Source organism: Semicossyphus pulcher, unplaced genomic scaffold, assembly GCF_022749685.1.
Source record: "Semicossyphus pulcher isolate SPU_LCO1_2020_fin unplaced genomic scaffold, fSemPul1.0.p SCAF_14, whole genome shotgun sequence".
NCBI classification, from domain to species: Eukaryota; Metazoa; Chordata; class Actinopteri; order Labriformes; family Labridae; genus Semicossyphus; species Semicossyphus pulcher.
In genome coordinates this window covers 13440825-13464854 of record NW_027211648.1, presented here as the reverse complement: position 1 = coordinate 13464854, position 24030 = coordinate 13440825, and the positions used below count along the sequence as shown (strand labels likewise).

The window sequence follows — 24030 nt, the reverse complement described above, 5'->3', positions numbered from 1 at the left end:
GGGGCCTGCCTCGCACAGCGTCACCAGAGATCCAGTGAGTGAGGAGGAGGAGCCAGACCAAAAAATTCCAGCGCATGTCCCGCCCCCTTTGCTACTTCTCAGCCAATCACTATCCCTCTCTACCGGCAGCCTTTGCCCTCATTGCTCCAGAGCTGCCACAGCTCAGCCAATCAGCTCGCTCCTCCACTGCTTACATCACTAACTAGCCAGTTCCCTCCAGCAGCAGAGAGCTTCATTTTCTGATCTGCTTTTGTGCTAAAATGGAGGCTGGCCTCTCGCCCTGAGTGGATCGCCTTCCTGGTTGAGGTTTAGATGTTGACATGCAATAAATCTGGAGACAGGATGGTTGTTGATGCACCGAACTCCAATGGGCCTTTTCAGCCGGTGGCTCTTATGCACTTCAGAGGTACGTACGGACAAATTATTCTTCCTGTATTGTCCTAGGGAATTAAGGAGAGAGAGAGAGAGAGCTGTGTTGCTGTGCTCTACTGGTTACTGCTTGGTTAGTCAGCATTCAGACGTTTGAGATAACATCTTTGTTTCTGTGCTGTGGAAAGCAGCGCTATTGTGTTTGAAAGCGAGCAGAGGTATTGTTATTCGTGAGGCTTGTGTGTGAGACTGTGAGACACGGGAGCTACATAAAAATCTGGTTTTACTAGCTAGCTGCTCTCTCTGCCCATCCCCCCGCCAAGCTAGTGATGTCAAAGGAAGTGAGGTCATAGCCTAGGGAAGGGTCTTCTCCTTAGTTTTTCATGTGTTTTGTTGTATTTATGTGTTTCTCATTTTAATTGTGCACTTATGAACTGTAGCCTTTGAGGAAAAGCTAAAGAGGAATCGTATACTGTGCGCCAAATTCGCCTCCTTCTCGGCTTCTCTGCCCAGCCGAGCATTTTTGTCACACTCCAGTTGATCTGGGCTCACATTGGTCATAGTGTGTAGGCTGTAGACAGCTACTGCAGCCCCTTTCCTCATCTCCTCCACCCTTTCTCCTTGTAACCCTCCTGTTAGCGACATGCTAAGGCACCTTTTAGACGTTCCTTCTCAAACATAGCCACAAGAAACTGAATTTGTCAACAAAGCCCTGCTGTCGGTAGGACCCAGCTATCTCTGTCAGAGCACAGCAGCAATGTTTTAGGGTTACAGCACGCCAGGATCGGCCTCTTAGTGTGTGTACAATGTACTCAGTCATGTTTGAAAGGCCCAGCCTGTTACCACTGTACTCGGGTGCAGCCCGGCGTTAGATGAAGCCTTGGGCAATTATTGATTACACTCTATTGAGCCACAGAGGCGACTGCCTTGAATGACAACTCAGTGCTGGGGAACAATCAGACTCTCTCTGCCGCTTTCTCTTTCCTGTCATTGTGCATCTCTATCATTCTGACTCTGTTCAGGCCAAATGGATCCAGATTGTGTCGAGATTCTGTTTAAACAGATTGCAGTGTAAACCAGGCCTCTGAATGTGACTCAGTGTGATGCTTGAGTGCCCACTTTTCACTTGCACTTTTGATTTAGAGCATTAGGAAACTGAAACTACTACTAAACAAATGTTTCTATATTTATTTGTACATGCACATGGACATTAACATATTGGTGTGTCTCACTGTAAGTATAAACATGACAACCAGCATTCGTGTTTGGCCTTTCTTGCAAACTAACATTTCCTCAGTGGGTTTTGGCTGCATTCATGCCTGTATTTAGAGCGAGGTTCATGTTATCAGAGATTTCAGTCGATAAAACGTGTTAACAAAGATGCTTTTTTGCAGAAGATGTGAACAGGATCTCTTTAATATTCCATGTTTGTTTACTTGGATGCAAGACATAATCTTAATAACAAGCACTATGAAGCACTTTTATCACACAGGGGGCCTCTTATTTGCTGCTATGAATGTGTCTCAAGTGTCCTGATGATGCACAACTTAAACTTTTTCCATTACCTTGTACTGTATACATGCATTTTAAAGTGTTTCTTACAATACAGCCACTTTAATGAATGAATGAATGTGGCCAACCAAGTTGCTGTCCGTTCAAAGCTGTAACACACTGTCCCATAATGTGGCTATAAATAATAATCATTGAGTGTTTACATTGATCATAACACACTGTTGATAAAGCAGATTGCCAAGACTCTCCTAACTCCAGAACAGCAGCATTTAAAGAGGAAAAAGTTGGGTCTGCAGTTCCAATGTGACTCGAGTTATTATTATTTGTTATGTGTTTTGAACTGAGGGGCATTAAGATAAATCTTCCTCTGTTCTCCACAAGACACGCTTACTTGTGTGTGTGCTTCTTCCCCTCCTAAGGCTTCTGTTGGTTACATTAATAGAGGTCACATTGTGGTTAACATCAATTTTAGGATCCCAACACTGGGCCTTTATCTGTTACACAACAACCCGCTGGGTATTTTCGGAGTGTACAGAAACTTTATAACGCAGGCAGACAGACTTATGTAATAGGAGCAACGAAAGTCTGACACGGTCAGGGTGCGAGGCATGGCAACACATTCCAGTCCAGCTTCGCGTCTCTGTGCAACAAGTGCAGATTACAAACTTTGTTACAGCACAAAGCTTATGCCAGGGAGAGGGTGGGTTCAGGAGCAGAGTTTAGTTTTAATGTTGCGGTTTCAGTCGTCTGGGGCACCTCAGATAACCTAACAAGCCTCACTCGGAAATTTGCCGTGTCCACTTCGAGGACAAATCTGGCTACACGATTAGAAGGATGATGATGACGACGATTAAGAATAAAAAAACACTGTCTTGGATGAACCCTCTCTCTATCTCTTATGTCAGACCTATTTACGTGGCGGGCTGTGGGCTGAATCACACCCTTTAACCACCACAATCAGGCTCTGTAATCATTCACATAGAAGTATGGAAAATGTCCATTAATTCGTCAGTACATTTTTCATTAAAAGATCATCATTTTATTAGTAAGTGCAGTCATAAGGTATGTTTATTTTTAAGCACATAAAAACACTTATTTATAAAGTTTAAACCAGGGCACTGGTTTCGCTCAGTGGGTAGAGCAGGCGCCAAATATTTAGAGGCCATAGAAGAGGGGATTTAGGAGGGTTTTACTGAATATAAAAGATGTATCAAGCAACATTGTGTTTATCAAAACAACGCCCTACTTCTCTACCAACATAAAATATTTGTATTGTTATAGCTTTACAGGTCTGACATAGGAATTGTAAATGTTCGGCCCCCTGGTGCTTCAAATTTTGCCCTTCTTAAAGGGCCAGTTCGCCGATTTTCAACCTCAGTCCTATCGTGCTATTATGGGGAGCTAATGCCAAAAGAAAATGCAATTTCACTCTGTGGCCGCCAGATTACATAAAACGCGACATCTGGCGGAGGCCAGGGAGCTTGCTAAACTACACACCTCAATCTAGGACGCCCACCTCCGATGTCATGTCTCGTTCAAAATCGTCAGGTTTGAAATGTAGACTGCAGACCTGGAGATGTTTGAGACGATCCACCAGTATAATCTCGTCATATTTCTGATTCTGCAGCGAAAACAGTAGTATTTCACTCCAGCGTCTCTCGCTGGGCAGTTCCTTTCAGCGGGAGGGGTGCAATGCACGCTGGGTGTTGTAGGAATGTAGAATGGGCGAAACCACAAGCTGCTTGTACAACTTTATCGACAGCTGTGGCGCCAATTTTAAATATTATTGCTTCTATCGATTACAGACAACACCAGCTTTGACTGACAGTGGCTTTTTCCAGGGGTGGATTGCTTCTTTAAGATGTAAATAAATCGGCCTGTCTTATGTGTTTTAAATCAGGAGTACTGGCACCCGTGTTTTCCTGTAGTGACAGTAAGGCTGCATAATAAATAGTATTTTCATCATAATCACGATATGAACATGTACAATGAACGCACCCCAAAAGAGCGTTTTATGATCAGCTTCATGCATTCACACGCAGCCTGCAAACATAAGACGTATCAGATGGAGCCCAGATCAGATGACACTCAAGCTAGCCGTTAGCTTTCCTGAGAATAATTGGTGTCAATAATATAGTAGGTTAGCTAGCACGATTGCTGAGGGGCGAAAAACAAATGAAAATTGGGTCCAAGAACTTCTGCTATTCAGAATTATAAAGGATTCAGAAGAGAAGACGTGTCACAAAACCATACTGTGAAAAATGCCCGATAGCAGAAATGCAGAAACTGTGTAGCTAACAAGCAAACTTCAATATTTGTTATTGATCACAAGTCACCTCGTCATCGTAAAATTGAACAATTACTTAGCAGATGCTCTTAAGTGACAATGACGGAGCTTTTGGCTGTCAAATCGTTTTGAAAATGGCCGATAATGGTCGCTCACACTTACCCCATCTCCCCTGGATTTCCCAACCTCTCACTGTCATCAGGATAAATTGGCCGACTTGAAACTGACACTGCAGAAGTGTGTTAGTGTGTGTGTGTGTGTGGGGGGGCCAAGTCTCCATTATGTCTGAATAGGATAACTCTCTTCTTACCTAGAATCTGCCTAATTGCAAGAATGTCAGGCACCTCTGTTTGTGTGTGTGTGTGTGTGTGTGTCCTTCTTTGGCCTTTGTCGCTCTCTGTGTACATCGATTGAATTTAGGGCACGAGTGAATCGGTTTAGCTTCCTATTATTTTCCTCTAAGTGTCTGTAATGAGGTTTTCCTGCAGTGTTTTCCTTCTTTTAACACACCTGTATGACTGAATTTGTTGTTGTTGATTTTCTCATTTCTTTGAGGTAAATTAAAACAAAACAGACGGCAGCAACATAACAGAGAATCAAAATGATCTGTTTTTATTTACACTTCTAAAATACATTTAGCACATTTGCAGTTCTCTATTAGCCTTCAATTGGTTATAATGCATCCTTTTCCCTTATTTGTACCTTGCACCATCATTAATCAAAGTTTGTCTCGCAACCTAATTTGTTTATCTCACTAATTGGAAGCATACAGCCCAAAGGGTACAGTAGAGCCAAAGAAGAGGCATTAGATTCATCTCTTTTGTTTCCCTTTGACGTACAGTATATGCCATGTATCTGATCTTATTTGAATCACCCATGGCGCTCATATCCTCATCCTCATGTGCAGACAGCTCCGAGCCTCAGCGCCTGCCCATTGTTAACGCCACACCCTTTACTGATGACTAATTATGGGGTATATGAAATGCAGCTTTTGTCGAACAGATGTATGTGCTGTATATCTTCCATGGAGTGATTATATGAATTTTCTCACTCCTGCTTACTTATGCTTTTCTGTTGATTGTAGCTATGGATGGCCTTAAATTTCAGTGCATATGTATTCATTAGAGGCCGAACATAGACAATCTTAATGTAAATCTACAGTAGGTGTCACATGCAGTACATGTAGGCAGTGATTGCTATAACTCTTCCTCCATTAGAAATGCAACATAAATTTCCAGCAATATGAGTCGAGCAAACGAAGCACATTTATTTTTTGTTGCATTTAAAATCACCAGCAGTCAAACGAGAGCATCTTGATCTGACAGACCTCTTATCTATCTACGTCATGCGCAGCTGCTTTTGTCAGTTAAATCAGCCCACACCTGAGTTTACTGCAGGAATACGTTGACATTATGAATTTGCCTATTTTATTACAGCTGCAGCTGTGCTCACACAGAATCACATTCACAGCCGTCAGTCCGGGACAAAACCTGAGATAACGATGAGTGGCCAATCAGTTATTTTATTGTGGGGATGTCTTATTTGCATCTCACTATAACCGCATCATACTGCAAAAATAACTATATTAGCAAGGCTATCACCGGCTACAGATTTAGCACTGCTACTCCCTTCAGAAGAATTAAATAGTGGAGCAAGCATTGGTCTGTTGTAGATGATTATTTTTGCTAGCAGTGATTCAATTGTTAAACATTTTTTTAGAATATGCTTGTTCACTCATAGTAAGTTTGCTGAGAAGATTGACCATTCCCACATCTGTCTGGAATGCTACAGCAACCGGTCGGTAGTTTATCAGGGACACGGCTAACCTGGCTTAGAACTGAGACGATACCATGAACGAGTATTAATGATGTTTGTAGACAGATTTTTACATTTAAAAAGCTTGCTAGCTGTTTCTTGCTTTTACATGTAAGAATCCTGAATGATCCTTTGACGATGTTAATGTTGCCATATGAGTATTTTTTGGGTTCCTGAGTAAGTCGGTTCAGTTTCCTCAAATGTGTATTCTCGAACATAAAAATGAAACCTCATAAACGAGATTAAAAACACGCTACGCCAAAGTTTGTGCCACATAACTCCATAATTATGGTGTCGCTATGGCTGTTGTTGCACCACATCAGCAGGTAGGAATTTCGAGTCGCCCAAATGGTTGTTTCCTCTTTGTGTTGTCATGTGTGAAGCGTTGACTCTGGCAGAGATTGTTTGTTTACAAGCCTGAGTGCTTCGGTTGAAATGAAGCGAAACAGGAACTCCTCAAACCACCGTGGACAAATATAATGACAGACTAAAATAGCTGGGTTTCCTTTATAAAAATCTTTTCTCCCTCAGCGTGAGTGTCGAATGGCTACAGTGACCGTTCACCTACTTCCTAAATCTCCTTCCTCATCCTGTCTTTCCTCCTCCACTCTGTCTGTCCTTATCCCCCCCATGGGCTCCAACCACCTCAGCCTGTCTCTCAATTCACTTTAGTCTTCATGACTCATTTGCCATTCTTCATCACTCCTCTGCTGCTTCATTTCTCTCTTTCTGTGTCACTGCTGTTTTAACTGACATCCTCGACAGTCCTCACTCTTTGAACATGGCTCCATTGTCCTACATTATCAACCGCCTCCCCCGCTGTGAAGCTTCCCCTTTGGTCCTCCCTGAACTCTTTTCTCCGCTTCACCCAATTCACTTCACTCCAATTTGTCTCCTCAGATGTGGCCCCTGCAGAGCAGGAGAAGCTCTTCATCCAGAAGCTGCGACAGTGCTGCGTTCTCTTTGACTTCCTGTCCGACCCGCTGAGCGACCTAAAATGGAAGGAGGTGAAGCGGGCGGCGCTGAGCGAGATGGTGGAGTACATCACCCACAACAGGAATGTCATCACGGAGCCCATCTACCCGGAGGTGGTGCACATGGTCAGTAGACGCGAGGGGTGTTTGCGGTATAAGCTGAAGATGAGGGTGAAGCTATGGCAGAGAACAGCAGGTTCATGTCCCAGCTATTGTTTGTGAGCAGATTGTAATAGGGAGTCTTTTTTTTATAAGGGCAGGGAAGCTCTTTTCCTTGAGGTGTGAGCTTCAGATTAGCTTCAGTTAGCATGCTTGCTAATGCCTTTTTTTAATAATATTTTTTCAGGAATAAACTAGGGGAAGCCAAAGATGAGAGGGAACAGATGTAAGATGCTAATGTTGTTAGCAATTGGCTTAAGTGCAACATCACAGAGCTGCTAGTGTGGCTATTATTCCTAAAAAGGTGATAAAAAGATGATCCAGCTGCATTTTCACCACAAGCAACATCAGACAAACTTTGAACAAGAAATGTTCACATCATTTGTACTGGAGACATTTTATACTGCATTAGGTATTGTAATGTGTAGGCAAGTAATACTCTAGTAGTCTTTCCCCTTGCACAGTTCACTATCAGGAAAAGCAACAGTGATTTGTTGGAAGTTAGAGCATCATTAGATTGTTAAATCAATTTACAGCTTTGCATCAACCTAGAACCAAAGCAAACCAAAGCAATCATTTTCTGCTTATTCACAATCTGTAGAGTGCAAAGAGAAGGGCTGAACACGATGAACCACTGCCGTCTCATGAGATCTTCTTCCACTAATACAGACCTATTCTCTTCACCATCAAAGCCAACAGCCATAATCTCGGTCATGACATTGTCCATTGTTGAGTTAATTCAAAGTCATCTTCACAGCATGATCAGTGGCTGAAGTGCAGCACGGCACCGACAGTCTATCTACCTTGTAGCCTGTCTTTTCTAACAAGGCTCCCAGTGTTTTAGTAGGCCACCTGCACTGTCCCATGATCAGCCTGGCAGGGAACAGCAGCCCACAGGGGAGTCAGTTGACACTGTGAGAGACCAGGAACACAACACACTTGGATTATTGTGGACCAAACCCTCAGAGGCCGGTTGCAAGGACGAAGTTAACATTAACCTCAAAAGAGAAGTTATTTTAGAAATACCGTTTCAGAGACTTTACAGGAGACAACTGAAGTGATTTTTTTTTTGGGGACAGAAAATTGGAAAAAGAATAATGAAATGTGACACTAATGGATGTTCCCAATCATTTAACACATGAGCAAGCAGCTGAGAAATGAGCTGAACTGAAGGATATGAGCATTTATAATCAACCTTTAAGCCAACTTAATGTGCTTCAGTCTGTGTGGAAACTTGTCCCAGAGGAGCCTTTGCTGTAGGCCCTGTTGACAGAAGTGCTGCTTTTACTGTGATTGCGAGGTTGTTTGAGAACTGGATTGTTCAAGCAAAGCAAACTGAACTTCATAAAAATGATCTGTTTTAAAAGATATTCTCCAACTTCAAGATACAGTCTACTTCTGTGGTTTCACTGTTGGCTTAACCACGTGTTATGATGGTAAACTTCTGACAGGAAGTCAAGCACCAGCTGTGTTTCTTTTTAAACCTGTAACCTGATCTCTGTAGCACTACTGGCATTGGCATGGTCGCAGCATGAGCTATGACTTGGGGTTATTAAAACAGATAAGGAATTTAACTTAATTAAAGGTCATAAACATTCATGGTATCATTTTCATGTCTTTCCCTTCCAGTTTGCAGTGAACATGTTCAGAACATTGCCTCCATCGTCCAATCCTACTGGGGCAGAGTTTGATCCAGAGGAAGATGAGCCAACGCTCGAGGCTGCGTGGCCACACCTCCAGGTTGACATTTAAATCATTGCACCATCAATGGCTAAAATCCTTTTAAAGAGAAATCCTAGGCACTGTTCTGGCACAAAGTTTAAAGCATTCAGATTGCTGTTTCATTGTGAAATTCTTACAACATGGACAATGCATCTAAAAACCAAGTTGAGTTGCATCATGGCGTCGTGTCACAAAGGGCTCAGTTTCTGGATGATTCCTTTTATGTTCATGTCCTCAACAATCCTCATATTAATGCCCATTAAGAGTAAAAGTAAAATAGAGTTAAAGTATTAGATTTAAAATACTGTGTATGATTTGATTTTCCCAGCATTCATTGTTCCGTTTTGCTTATTTCTTCTGTTGCAGCTCGTCTATGAATTTTTCCTTAGGTTTTTAGAATCACCAGACTTTCAGCCCAACATAGCGAAGAAATACATCGACCAGAAATTTGTTATGCAGGTAAGAAGAAATATCTTGGCAAACTCAAATCGATAATAGGTCAAACAAAAATGATTTTCATTGTGGTAACTTTTTGACCTCTCTTGCATTGAAGCTCCTAGAACTATTTGACAGCGAGGATCCCAGAGAGAGAGACTTCCTAAAAACTACCCTCCACAGGATCTACGGGAAGTTCCTGGGGCTCAGAGCGTACATCAGAAAACAGATTAATAACATTTTCTATAGGTCAGTGCCTTTTCTCATTGATCCACTCTTGTCAATGTATAGGGTATATATGTGACCGATCAATCATATTTTGTCAGTTAAAGGGCCAGTTCGCCGATTTTCAGCCTCAGTGCTACCATGCCATCATGGAGAGCTAATGCCATTATGGTAGAAAAAAAAGCAATTTCGCTCTGTGCCTTTGGAGGATGCGATCTGCTTCTCCAATGGGCCCTGAAAAACTACATAAAACGAAAGTGACTACGTGAAACGTGGCATCTGCTGGAGGCCAGGGAGCTTGCTTAACTACACTTCCTCAATCTAGGAGGCCCGCCTCCGATGTCATGTCTCGTTCAAAATCGGCAGGTTTGAAACTGAAGACCTGAAGATTTTTTTAGACGATTCACCGATATATCCAGCGAAATGGTAGTATATCACTCCAGCGTCTCTTGCTGGGCCGTTCCTTTCAGAGGGAGGGGCGCAGTGCACGCTGGATCTTGTAGGAATGTAGAATGGGTGAAACCACGAGCTGTTTGTACAACTTCCTCCACAGCTATGGCGCCAATTTTAGATATTGCTTCTATCAATTACAGAGAACACCAGCTCTGACTGACAGTGGCTTTTGGGCGAATTGCTCCTTTAACACAGAGTGTTTGTATTGCTTATTGAAAAAAGTTCCTGTTTGTTCTTACAGGTTTATCTATGAGACAGAGCACCATAATGGTATAGCTGAACTACTGGAAATACTTGGAAGGTAAGGCCCTTAGCTAAAGTTTACAAGCTTTGGTGAACGTCACTTTTACGTCCAACTTTTACATAACTTCGGTTTTCTTTCATGATTAACCCTTATCACACCATAAAACTTAGCTAAACTAAATGTAAAGGGTTCCTTTATTTCCTGACTAGCTATTAAATGATTCCAGCCTACTTGTTCACATGTTCTGATACTCCTTCTGTTTTTATTTGACAGCATAATCAATGGATTTGCCTTACCACTAAAAGAAGAGCACAAGATTTTCCTGTTGAAGGTTTTATTGCCTCTGCACAAAGTCAAATCACTCAGTGTCTACCATCCACAGGTACGTTTGCTCAACACAAAATGAATCACCACAAGCTTAATTTGTGTTCTTTCTTAACTGCGACGCTGTATGGAAAGGGAGATATATGTATTTAAATGTTCATGTCCTAACCTGTTGTAAGTACACACCTCTGCTTTACGTGGGAGCAGCAGGTCATTCTGCAGGTTTAGTAGAAAACTAGTGTTACATGTTGCAGCCAGTCGATCCCTCAGGCATCTCGCGTCCCCCACCTTAAGTTTTCTTGTGCGTAAATTAAAATACTTTTGACAGTTTAATGATTGTTTTTTGTTTGTGTCTGTTGCAGCTGGCCTACTGTGTGGTGCAGTTTTTAGAAAAGGACAGCACTCTAACTGAGCCGGTATGTCAAACACATTTTCATCTATACTGCTCGTTGAACCTCCTTATTGCTTAAATTATTTTAAAGCTTGTTTTGCAAGATTTTTAATGGCTGATAGTTTCCCCCCTGAAGCTGCTGCTTCTTTCTCCTCAACGTTTCCTCTTTGTATCTTTCCCAACAGGTCGTAATGGCTCTTCTTAAGTACTGGCCAAAGACTCACAGTCCCAAGGAAGTGATGTTCCTCAACGAGCTGGAGGAGATCCTGGACGTCATCGAGCCCTCCGAGTTTGTTAAAGTGCAGGAGCCTCTATTCAGACAGTTGGCCAAGTGTGTGTCCAGCCCGCACTTTCAGGTAATTAACGGATGATACAATCCTCCATTCATAACACCAGGAAGTAGTTTTTTGGTCCATGTCTGACTCTGAGGTTTTTTGTTTTTTTTCTGTAGGTGGCAGAGAGAGCTCTGTACTATTGGAACAACGAGTACATCATGAGTCTGATCAGCGACAACGCAGCAAAGATTCTGCCCATCATGTTTCCCGCTCTGTACCGCAACTCGAAGACCCACTGGAACAAGTAAGATACTCCACACAGGCCGTCCTAACGTCCATTAAAGCTCCGTACTTCACACTTCATCTAACACCAGTGTGACACAGTAACTCACAGTATCTCTCAAGTGTGTGAGATGTGAGCCTGGGCACATAATGTACTCTCCTGCATGTCAACGCACGTCAACAGGTGGCTCCATCAAAGAGAAACTATAGGTGGCCGTTCACCTTTAGAATACATGATTTATGTTTGCTTTTTTTAGACTTGAGAGAAATGAAGGAGTGCTGTAACATTCAGCTACTTTAATACTTTTTTTTTTAGCAATATCAATTAAACAATTACCGTAAAATCTGGAATATAAGACACAGTCTGTTTGGGGGGCAAAAGGTTTTCTATAGTTATTTATTAATTGAACAAGTATACAAGTTATTTACATTATTTTGTGTTTATTTTCCTTTAAAATGCATTCAAAACACACACTAATTACAGCCTATCATCTGTTTATGCCGTGCCGAGTTTGCAATCCTGCTAGCTACCGGTGCGCTAGTTTTGCTCAGCCTCCGCTAACGGTAATTGATGTGAGGGCGGCGGCTGCACTGGCGATCATGACAGCAAATGTCCGTGACGAAGCTTTAGCTAGATTATAGCGCCATCGTCTGGTGAAAATACCGTATAAAATACCTCTCTGCATTTTATACTGGTATGTTGGTCGCACCAGTTTATAGGACGTAGCCCACTTTTTAGATTAAAAAAAAAGTCTTATACACTGAATTTTACAGTAGCTGTAAAGTAACAGAACAGTAACTTTTTTACGTTACCTCCTTTTTAAAGTCATATCTTAAAAAAGAAGTACATCAGTAAAACCCTGATTAAATGACAATTCTCTATGGAGAAGAATATTTGGTAACAGCTGCCTCTCTTGTGTTCTCTGAAGAGCATCGGAGACACTGACGTGAAACATCTTTATTCAGTGTTTTTACAAGTTGTAATTAAAGGGTCCATTTGTTTTAAAGAGGAGCAGACCTCTGCTGTTAATTTGGCTGCATTTCAAACCTTAACAACATTGATTGATCCCAACCTAGAAACAAGCTAACGTTAGCTGCAGCTTGGTTCACAGCACCTGTGGACATGCTGTATGCGCCACTGCGACAGACAAAAACTGATGTTAACAAGAAAAGGTTTTATTCAGTGTAGCTCTGACTAACATTACATTCTCCATGAGCACTGTTGTTTGATACTGTCACACGATTAATCAGCTGAAATCACTGCACTTCATCACTGCTCTAAACAGTAGTTGCAGGTGGCAGCCGTAATACACCCATTTAAACTGTGTCTAAACAGAGTGTACCGTTCTGTGTAGGCTACTGTGCTTGAACAGCAAAGAAAAATTGATTTCTGTTACATTTAATACATTTTTGGGGGAATTGAATCATGGCAAAGACTGGTGTATTCAGCATAAGATGAAACACACTGTAAAGTGTCAAAACCAAAAGTTAACACCTTTTAATTTTTCTGTTGTCATTTTGTCAGCCGGCAGTGTGAAAGCGCTCCAGCTTCTTGCCAAGTGTTGAGGATTATTCTTTCACTTTATTGTTATTCCTCGACATTAATTAAGACTCATTGTTGAGGGACAATGAAGCCTTTACAATAATGTGTTCTTTGTGTATAGATTTGATTAATGACCAGCTTCTGATGTGTGTGTGTGTGTGTGTGTGTGTGTTCACAGGACCATCCACGGCCTCATCTACAACGCTCTGAAGCTTTTCATGGAGATGAATCAGAAGCTCTTTGATGATTGCACACAGCAGTTCAGGGCAGAGAAAAACAAGTAGGCGCTACAGACTCTTTATTTTTCATTAATTAAGTCTAAGCAATAATTGCAGTCATCCCAGACACTGCAACTTAATTTAAGTGTAGGGTGTTTCACAATAATCTGTGCAGTGGAGCAGATTAATGACGCGGGGTTTGGTGCTTTGTCCAACAGAGAGAAGGCGAAGTCAAAAGAACGTGAAGAGGCTTGGGTCAAGATCGAGAACCTGGCCAAGACAAATCCACAGGTGAGCATTGTTTACATTGATTTAAAGACGCATGTTTTTTCCCCCTCATTACCAAAGTGTGTGTGTGTGTGTGCGTGTGTGTAACTAATATAATGAAAAAAGTGTCTTGTGTTTTCTTTTAACCAGTTCTGTTGAATTGTAGTTTCCTTTTTCATCTGATCACATTTAAGTTTGCTTCGACTCTGTTCATGCTCTCATGTGGTAGTTATTGTTTTTCCAAATTACACTGCTTGTAAAGATGGAAAGATCTTGAGGTGGCCCTGCTCTAACAATGTGCTTAGTTGTGGTGAGTGGTCAGAATTAATCAAGTATATATTCAGAGAGATGTTCACATAGAAACGGATGCTTTGAAGTTCCTGAAACCTCCCTGCAACTGATTTTTAGCATCTACTGTAGTACAATATTACTACCAAGGAACACCTTAATATGTCCATTCACTTTGTTGCTGAGAGAAAGATGACACGCTCAATACTCATGTCTGTATGGTTAATTTGAAGCAGTTTGTTAGCTTAGCTTTAACACAAAGACTGATAAAGAGCTGCAGCAGCTAGCCTGTAACTATCACAAAGGCTATTAAATCCTATTTCTTTACGGGATGTAACTTCCTAGAGCCATGTTGTCAGTGTGAGGTTGCCCGGGCCACCAGTGGATAATCCAGGAAGTAGCTGCACCTCGCCAAGAAATACTTGACAACTGTAAAACAGCAATTGTTGCTTTTACGAGATGTTTTTGTTATTGAGCTTTAAAGATGCTGCGAGACGATTATTGTTTAACAAAGCAATGCTAGCTGATTCAGCTGTTTATAGTCTTTGTGCTCAGCTATTTGACTCTCAGCAAGAAAGCAAATGACAGTATTGACCAACATTTCAAAATATCCCTTTAAATGTGCAACCAAATTATTTTTTCAACATAAAGAAATATGTGCATCATTGGCCATAAAATATAAAGTTTTAAGTTCATATTCTCTTAACATAATTTCACACTTCCTTTAATTCTTAATAAATCACTAATTAAATGTTCTAGATGATTTTGATTCCTTCACCACAGCTAAGGCAACTAGTTCAGAGTTGCTTCTTTAAATCAGAGCCTGATTCCTTCTTCTTTGCATGCGACTGAAAGTCTTTTCTCCATCCTTTTGTGTTTTTTGTTTTTGTTTCCCTTTGTTTTCAACATAGTTCTCTATGTATGTTGATTCCTCTGACCTCAATAGTCCTGTAGCAATGGAGACGGATATCCCTTTGATAGAAGATGTTCAGAGGTTAAAAGAGACAGTTGAGGAGGGCGCGACTCAGGTAAACCTGACTTTCTCTCTGTCTCTATACTTCTCTCCTCTATATATATATATATACATAGACATGTGTTACCAAAGCAAAGTCCTCTAGCTGAAGCTACTTTTATAACCTTTGTATACTTTCTGTGTAAAGTAGCCTTTGATAGTCATTTGTTTTTCTGTTTTTTTAACCGACTAATAAGACAAATAACAACAAAGTGCAGCAAAAATGTGGTCGACTAAACACTGGAATCAAGAGCTTTTTTCTGTGCCCGTTTCATCTGTGCATGTTAAAGTAGTATGGAGCCCCAAAGTGTTCAGTGTTATAGATAAATAAGTCTTTATGAAGGAAATAACTACATTAAAAGTAAGATGTCATTTCCTCATTTTATAAATACTGGTGACATCACCATTCCATTGACAAGGGTCCTTATAGAAAAGTGTCATAACGAAAGTATGCAGGAAATGCAATGACACAAAATTAAAGAGGGGGTATTATGCTGTTTCACATTTTAAGAAGTATATATAATGTTACAATGATGGATGTCCAGACTAAACGTGGGTGAAGTTTCAAATCTGTAGGTAAAAGCATGTTGGAGTAGGCAGGCTGCTGTGAACGCCAGGTTTCATTGGCCTGCACTTTGTGACGTCACAAATTGACGTCACAAAGTGCAGGCCAATGACTGTATATATAGATGGAGGACAGCGTCTCCGTCTGCTCCCATTGTACGAAAGTGATGCCAAAATAGCCCCCGTGATATGCGCTGCCATCTTGTGATGGTGATGTAATTTCGAGCCAGAAACTGCGCAGTAGAGATCGGCGGGTGAAGCGGCCGTAGCCACTTCCGCTAACCAAAACATGCACTTTACTTTACGAAAAAACAGCAAAGATCCCGCTCGCCGGCGTGTTTAACAGCAGAACAGCTCTTTGTGTTGGTCTGAAGCAGACGTTCACAGGTATGGAAACTTCAATGACTGTGGTGATTGTTTTTGTTACGTTTCCTCTCGTGGATCGTCCTCTACTCTGCTAATCTGAACAGATCGGCTGCAGGAGCCGTATTTGTCAACAGAGCTGTCAATCATCCTTTTTACAGCGTCAAATAACTAATCAAAAATAAACTGCTCAGAAATTTCAGAAGTTAACATGGAGGAGGTGGGCTTGAACTATACTGCAGCCAGTCAGCAGGGGGCGATAGAGAGGTTTTGGCTTCACTTTTAGGGAGCTGTCATGTTGTCCATCTTTTTATACAGTCTATGTTGCAGCCTCAGCAGGCTTCAGAGAGCTGGCCAATCAGAAGAAAGTGGGCTTGTAGGAGGGGGGTTTCTTAAAGGGACAGAGCTGACTGAGTCGTTTCAGGCAGAGGATGTATGAGGGCCTGCACAGAGCACCAGTTTGAGAAACATGATGAGTACTGTAAATGATGCTGAGCTACTCCACAGGTATCACAGAGTGAAATATGAAGCTTGAAATTAAGCATAATACCCCCTCCTTTAAAATAAAAAGAAAGGGAATTGAGTTTTCTGAAATTGAACAATTTATTGTTTCATACATATTAATATAGTTATTTATCTCATGTCTTATTTATTTAAAATTGAACACTATGGGGCTCCATTGATTCGTGCAGGACATTCGATGTTGTGAATTTGATTTAAATGTGTTAAAATGTTGTCCAGTTGTTCGCTCAGTGTGCCGTTTTTTTCATTCAGTCCTGTTTTTCCTCATTTAATTAGATCGCGATGTAAGTGAATAGTGCGGGAGCTGTTGTGCTTCATCTCACAGATATGATCAAGACAGGGACAATTTGCCATGTTGACAGGAAGTGATGACGTGAAATGTTATAAATAAGCCTAACTTGTCCCTTCTTCTCTCAGTTGCAGCATGACCATCGGAAAGAGCGGCCTATGGTGCGACGTAAATCTGAGCTGCCTCAGGATATCTACACCACAAAAGCCTTGGAGTCCCACCGCAGAGCTGAAGACATGTTGACCACCCACGATGGACTCTAGGTCCCGCCCCCTGCCGGCTCTTTTGCTCAACTGCCCCTTCGACCCTCAACAGCCATGGACATCCTCTTCGCCCAGGTGCCAGAGTTACACTGGCGACCCATGTTGGGCTCTCCATCCCTCCTCCCCACCATCAGTTTACCCACAATCCTTAGTTCTCCTTCATTCCTACTGCCACAGTGCAGAAGCCGTGTATCCCCTCCCTCAGATTTCTGCTTTCTCAGGTTTTATTCTTTATTTGGAGAGGAGTGGGAGTGTGTTTGTGTGTCATTTAGCCCCCGCTACATTCAGTGTGTTCTCCTCTTACCTTCCTTCCTCCTTCCACTCGCCCTCCTCTGCGCTCACTGTAAATGTGGAACCTGGGAGTACGGACGCCACGACGCTGGTTCCTTCATTCCTTCTTGCAAACGTGTTCACAATGGATCGGACATGGAAACATAGGAAGTGACTGACTCACTGTCTAAGGATCATCTCTTGGTCTCTGCTTGGTTTTCTTTTCTGTCAAAGGGAACAAAAACAGAACCGGTTGGTGAAAGATGAAAGACAAGACTTTCCCGTCATCTGTCGTTTGTTTTTCTTTGTTTTCGCTCGATCGAACGGACATCTTGTCAGTGCCAAGACCGTTGTGTTCTTTACGTTTGTTTGTGTCATGTTTTTATCTGTGATTTTAACAGGGACACCTGCCTTGTTTTTCACTGGTGTTTAGAGGTTGTTTTTTTTTTAGTTTAGAGCACACCAGACCAAACTGAGGCCTGTCCTTAGCCTTGCATTGTCCAGGAAAGATGGCGAGGAAAGGAGAAGTTGTCCTGTGGACATCTGACACTTTCCATTTTATTGTTTTGTGCCATATGATGCTCTTTTATATGCTTGCTTCCCTATGTTCATTGGCAATATTTGACAAACCAGACCATAGTGATGCGTAGACAGTTCAAACAATGGTACTTACTGTTTTCAGTTTAGTAGTTTATGATGAAAGCTGCATGTTTGGATACCTTAGTTGAAGTAGCAGATGTTAGGCTTGGGTATATCATGGAGAACGCTCAGTCGGACATAACGGCTGATTAAAAAGAGTGGGGCTGCTGAGTGGTGGGTTTTATATATATATAGATATATATATCTATAGATATATAGATATATATACATATATATATACACACTGTAAAATGAATAGGAATGATTATCTTTATAAAGGAAATATAATCAGAAATTAGTTCATGTTGAATAGCATAGGAAGGACTGTTTCATTATTGTCTCAGCTGCTGAAAAAGTCCACCTGATGGTTTCTAGCAGCCGTTATTACGTTTTAAGTCTTCTGATTACAAATAGAAATTAATTTATTATGAAAATATAAGAGCTGGTAACCTCAGTAGTTATTAACATACTGACATCAAACTAATAAGAAAAGTACTTGATGAGAGCTACCAAAAAATCCTTTAAGTTAAAGGTGTGGCATGTTTGTGTTGCTACCATTCCTAATTTCAGGTGTTTGGTTTGCGGGTTCCTGTTTATTGTCTCCTCCTCAGTGAGGATCGTCTAAGGTTGGACAGTATCTTCCAGTCAGTACCATTGTTTAAACTAAGGAGGTCTGCTAGATTTCTTCATATTTGATGTGTTGTATTTCTTTGTCTTGTCTCTGGAGGTTAGTAGCGTGGATGTCAGGTTTTTGGATTTTTGTTTTCTGGCCTTTCAGGATGCCCAACATTGAAACACACTGGTATCAAACGGCCACAAAAATGCCAGATGCTGAAAATAAACAATTAAAAGACATTGTGACTTGGCTTGTTAACTGTATTAATACTGTATTTGCTTGAATGCAAAAAGATGTAAATTAAAATTACCATGTTAAACATGTACCTTTTACCCTGGAGGAATGCCATTCACCAAACTGACTGATTTCTGTTGTCGAGGTCGTTGCATTTATGAAACAGTCCTGCTTGCTGGGAGAGATGTTTTATGGATTTTATGAGTTAGAGTCAAGAGATGTTTGAGGTTTATTTTAGTGCTGAAAAACAAGTCATCCGTGATAAGAAGAGATGATTTAAAAATGATTTGGTGGCTTGTTCTCTCTCTGCAGGATCTTTGCAGATCTTTTAATTTTAACATATTATTTCCAAAACATGATAACTTAAAGTGTCCTTTTGTATGTGACCTGTACTATATGATTCATTTAATATTGTATATATGATTTACCTTGTTTCATGTAGTGTTATATATCTAGATTAATTTTGTACAAATTGTCCCTCTGTACAGAATAAAACATCAATAGCAAGTGAAAGAAGTCAATCTGGCACATACCGTCTTATTTCTCCTGTTTTTGATGTACTTTCAGCGACACGAGGATTTAGAAAATGTTCTTATTTTTATTATCAGAAATCTGCAAAGTTTCCTCCCTCCTCTATATAACTGACAAATGTTCATGCCCGTTGTGTGCTCCTATCACTGTCTTTAGTGGTGTACAACTATATAGAATGAATAAAGAGATTATTTGAATATATATTTTCAACCATGCATCCATTTTGGCTTTACTTGACTGGAGGGGCACATCTTAAGACTATTTAGATACATGCTTGTGTACTACAGTAAATAAATAAGCCATACTACAGTCCATTTCCTGTATCAGGGAATATAAGGCTCGTTTTAGCATTGAGGGTCTTTTATGACAGAAAAAGTAATTTGTTTTTATATACGTTACGTTATTTACTTGCGTCATGTCAAGTAGCCACCATGGCAGTGAATTGCTCTGAACACAAGGGGGCGCCAGATGACAGGAGAAGGACATTAACTGACAGTCTATTACCAAAATGCAGGGAATGACATCTGCAGCAGCACTTGTTATCATCCTGCAGGTCTCCATTGTCTAATCTATGAATGCAACATAAGTATCGTAAAGTTCTCAAGTTAAAATGAATAATAATCACAATAAGCATACACTAAATGCGATGAAAATGTAAGTGTCTAACATGTAATCCAGCCTGGCTAAACAACCGACAAGAAATAACCACATAGACACCTTTGTAACCGCATAACCAGTTAAACCATCTGCTCCTCAAATTAACATCAATTTCAATGAATTCAAATTGTACTTTTTTGTACAATATTAGCAAATACTGCAAAAACTGTCACTTTCAGATATTTTGTTTTGCCATTTGGAATGAAGTGTATAGGCTACTGTTGAATTGAGCTCATAATACCAAATATGAGCAAAACAGAATTTTGCACACTGCTATCATCAACATGAGGATATTTTTCAAGGTAATTTAATTAAAATTTAGCAATAACAATATAATTATTATTATTGTAATATAAAAAATATAGCTTTCAAAAAACAATATTGAAGAAAAGCTTCATTCATGACCAAAAATGTTGATAAATAATATAACAATAGCCAAACATTATCTGATTTCAGCATCATAAATATGATGATTTGCTGCTTTTTTAAATCCCATATAGAAAGGTGATCTGAATATCGTAGCTGAACAAAACAAGAGGAATCTGGAGGATGCCTTCTTCGGCTCTGGGCCAGTATAAAGGCCATTTTAAAGAAAATATCAAATTAATCAGAAGGTGATTAGCTGCAACCCTACATTGAATTTAAGCATACCAGTACTGCAGAAAATTGCCTTAAATGTATGAAGTACTGACCAACAAAAGTACACACATTAGGACACACATAGAGAGCACTGTTCAACTTCATTTAACAATTTATAGGAGCTCTGCATCATTAATAAAGTCCCATTCTTTGGGCAGATTACATTTGAGGAAGCGATGTGGGCGTACAAAGCTCCTTCTTAGGTAGAGATCAGGAATTAGGTTTTTCTCAGAAGTGGAGGAAAAAAAGCATCAACTTTTTTTGTGACCACACGTGCTTTATGGATTACTTCCTGTTTCGGTGATGGGACTGTTTTCGTGTTTGATGTTGCTGGCCTTGTATTTCTGTAACAGTTGGCTGTAGTAGCTTATCTCCCAGTGCGAACAGAGTATTAAATCTGGATGTTACACAAGGTGAAGGTGAAGCCGTGAGTCACACAGGATTGGCGAGCCGAAGGCCAATTGTAAACAAGTGTATTTTTTTGGAAATGGATGATTTCGGGGAAATCGGACATTTCCGCAAAGATCTGTTCCCTTGTCCTGAGGAGACACGGCTGACGGGAGTTAGCCTGAAATACACAGTTAGCCGGAAGTACCAATGTTATAAGTTAACTTTTCTTTTACTCCATTAAAAGAGGATAAGTGAGGAGGACTGTTTAGACATGCAGCACAGCAAACGTCAGCATCAGCTGTCTGCAAAGTTTTACATTAAGTATTCATATTTTTCTCTCTGTAAGTTACGTACATTTATGAAGAAAACAAAACTCTTTAAACCAAAATCTACTCATTACCAATACTGTACAAAAAGCATCATCACTTGTGTTCTATGCCTGCTATCTCAGGTGGATAAAGAGTTTATGGAAGCTACTGCACACACTCTATGCACAAACCTATACATAAAAACCACGCTACATGCTACCAAAGTTACGTCCTCGTGGACTCTTGGTTAACACACATACACTTTTATATCCAATAAAAGAAAAATAGGTTAATATCAGCCATTACCAAATTATGACCTCTAATGTTTGGTTTTAGTTGTTAATTTTAGAGTTTTAATCTCATCAAGAAAGCCACATATTTATTTACCTAACCCCTGACTCTGGTGATCTGATGATCATTGTTATTGATACACAGTGTCCATGCTACCGCCATTCTGCCTCGAGCAATGATGCGTGATGAGATAATCGATCACATGTATTCCCAGAAGAGATTCAGAGGGTTTTTTTTAGCTTTGCTATTTATTCCAACAGCTTCAGGCCTGAGAAAATCTCCTGAGTGACTTTAAACTACTGACTGCGCTTTGTTGGTGTGCGATCACATGAAACGCCTGGTACAAGCATATGTTCAAATGATGAGCAACTAAAAGCTAATGTGCAAAAACTGCCTCCCATGTCCCACAACCAAAGGACCGACAACTCCTATTTAATTTGGTCTTCACACTTGTGTGCCTATGATTATCATTGATTCAAATTGCATACAAGTTAAAATTAAATTAAATTAATTTAACAGCAGAACAAAGTCCAAAGCCAGAATAACAACACTAATAACAAATTATAAGAGTAAAAGGGCAAACGTAAGCTAAGAACAGATACAATATGTGAGCATATATGAGCGATACGTATTAACAAATACTGACTGCACTGCACTGAAACAGCAGCTAAAGCTTTATGCTAAATATGGGGATTGTTATTGTTGTGATACAAGTCGACAACAAGCTAATGTGACACCAAATGTGTTTTCCGACACTGCAGCCAGGGCGGGAGTCAGCCGTAATAGTGCAGCTGCTCTAAGTAGAACGCTTTAATGTGCTGTGTCCTCAGTAATGATGAAAGATTATCAAAGCCAGTCCTCCCTCTCTGTCTCTCCACATATTAACCATGACCCAAAATGAACCTGCAGCCGCAGCGTCACTCTGGTTACTCATTGAAGTGTCTCTGTTTGGGACTTTTTAAAAGCATCCTCGCTCAGGGACCGTTCATAGAGAGTAACATCCACATGACAGGACAGTTGTTCTGCTAATAAGCCTGCAATCGCCATTCTGCTGGCTGGGCCTATTATCAGATGTGCTGTGCATGGATTTCTGCCACTGTTACTGTCACTCTGCCAACTAATAAAGGTCAGCAGTGATGGAATATCAAAGTCAACACTTTTATGCAATGGTGGAATAATTTTTCATATCCTTTACTCGAAGGTATTAAATTGAATTTTTCTTCTTTTAAATGTCTCAAAATTACTAGACCTATATCATATATTTTATGAAGTGGTGTACTTCCATTATCCCAGATGTTAACGGCCAAGCCAAGACAAAAAGGTGTTAAAGGTAACGGTGAAAACACAGGAAACACAGGTGATCGATCAGAGAGTGGAAGTTGTTGAACTGTTTATGTTAGCTAACGTTACTTGCAGTTATTTATTAAAATGAAATTACACACTGTGACTAAAAGTGAATAATGACGGGCCTTGTTAGAGAGGGTGATTTCTGTCTGATCAAGTCAGACAGATATCGTCGGAAAATATCTCTTTTTTTCACAATGAAGACAACAACTCCCATGATCCCAAGCGCTGTATCAGACTCTGTTTTTGGTAATAGTTTTCAGTTAGAGAAAACTAACAGCAGAAATACCATGAAATGCATTTAATAAAGGTACTAACATCATTAGGGGTCGGAATAGCAGGGTAACTCACGATACCATACGCGATACGTGGCCCATGATAACGATAATATCACGATACAGCGATTCTGCGATAATTGATACGATCACGATATCTGATTAACTTCTTCTTCAGCCAATTAATTTCCGTTCACGTTACCCTCATTCATGTCATGAGCGCTTCCGCGAGGAGTCATGAGAGTGCCTAATATTTGTAAATTACAATGTCGATATTTTGCTCCAGACGATCAATAATTCTGTTGTGTGAGTCAGGACGATAATATCTTGCCATATTGTTATTTTGTCCCACTCCTAAACATAATACTGTGAAAATGCTCTACAGGTAAAAGTCGTGCATTCGGTAACCTAACTTACAAATATATGTCAGTGAAATGTACTTAAAGTACCAAATTAAAAGTAGTATTCCCTGTTAAGTGTTAAATGTCCCTGTCAGTGCTTTTCTATCATATCATGTTTGTTGCTTTCTTCTGCTGGAGATGTTTAAGGTTGACTGCTTTATTTAATGTACATACTTTAATCTACAGCAACCCTTCATATAGTTAAAGATTATCATGTATCCACATGTTATCAGTTTTATTTTTTCAGTTTTATGACAAAACATTTTTATGCAATGCAAAAGTATAATATTTCTGGAATGTTGTGGAAGTATAAATATGCAACTAATTAACTAACTTAAAGTACAAGTACCTGCAATTTATAATTAAGTAAAGCTCTTAGTAGATGTACATTCCTCGTTCCACCACTGCTGTAACAACACACGCCGACTAAAGGTAATCTAAGGTGAAGGTAGCAGAGCACATCTCTATTTGTAAATGTTGATAAGCCGAAAAGATAGAGTGGCCGACAGAAACAACCTTATAACCTCTAGGAATGTAACATTACATCTGCTGATCTCTTTGTTCCTGTTAAGTTTTATAAAAAAGCGATACCCAAATTAATTCTTACTGAACCAGGTCAGAGACTGGCCTGCACTCTTA

General features: G+C 40.3%; 1 protein-coding gene across 2 annotated transcripts; it reads left to right on the top strand.

Annotated features, from left to right (window-relative positions):
• Nucleotides 1-265: 265 nt before the first annotated feature.
• On the top strand, nt 266-17922 carry ppp2r5ca (protein phosphatase 2, regulatory subunit B', gamma a). 2 transcript variants are annotated; one of them, XM_069661308.1, is made up of 14 exons: nt 266-406; nt 6884-7083; nt 8746-8856; nt 9205-9297; nt 9392-9522; nt 10193-10252; nt 10469-10577; nt 10882-10935; nt 11096-11266; nt 11362-11489; nt 13189-13290; nt 13447-13519; nt 14695-14811; nt 16662-17922. In XM_069661308.1, exons 1-14 carry the CDS (start codon nt 313-315, stop codon nt 16794-16796), a joined length of 1578 nt encoding a protein of 525 aa, XP_069517409.1. In that variant the 5' UTR covers nt 266-312; the 3' UTR covers nt 16797-17922. The 2 variants fall into 2 exon arrangements, with proteins under 2 accessions (XP_069517409.1, XP_069517410.1); XM_069661309.1 differs by lacking the exon at nt 14695-14811.
• Nucleotides 17923-24030: the final 6108 nt, after the last annotated feature.

Bases quoted from the DNA above. Each gene is read 5' to 3' on its own strand.
- ppp2r5ca (XM_069661308.1), top strand. From the start codon at position 313: ATGTTGACATGCAATAAATCTGGAGACAGGATGGTTGTTGATGCACCG. The intron at 8,857-9,204 runs GTTGACATTTAA...CTTCTGTTGCAG, and splicing joins CTGCGTGGCCACACCTCCAG to CTCGTCTATGAATTTTTCCT. The intron at 10,936-11,095 runs GTATGTCAAACA...CTTTCCCAACAG, and splicing joins ACAGCACTCTAACTGAGCCG to GTCGTAATGGCTCTTCTTAA.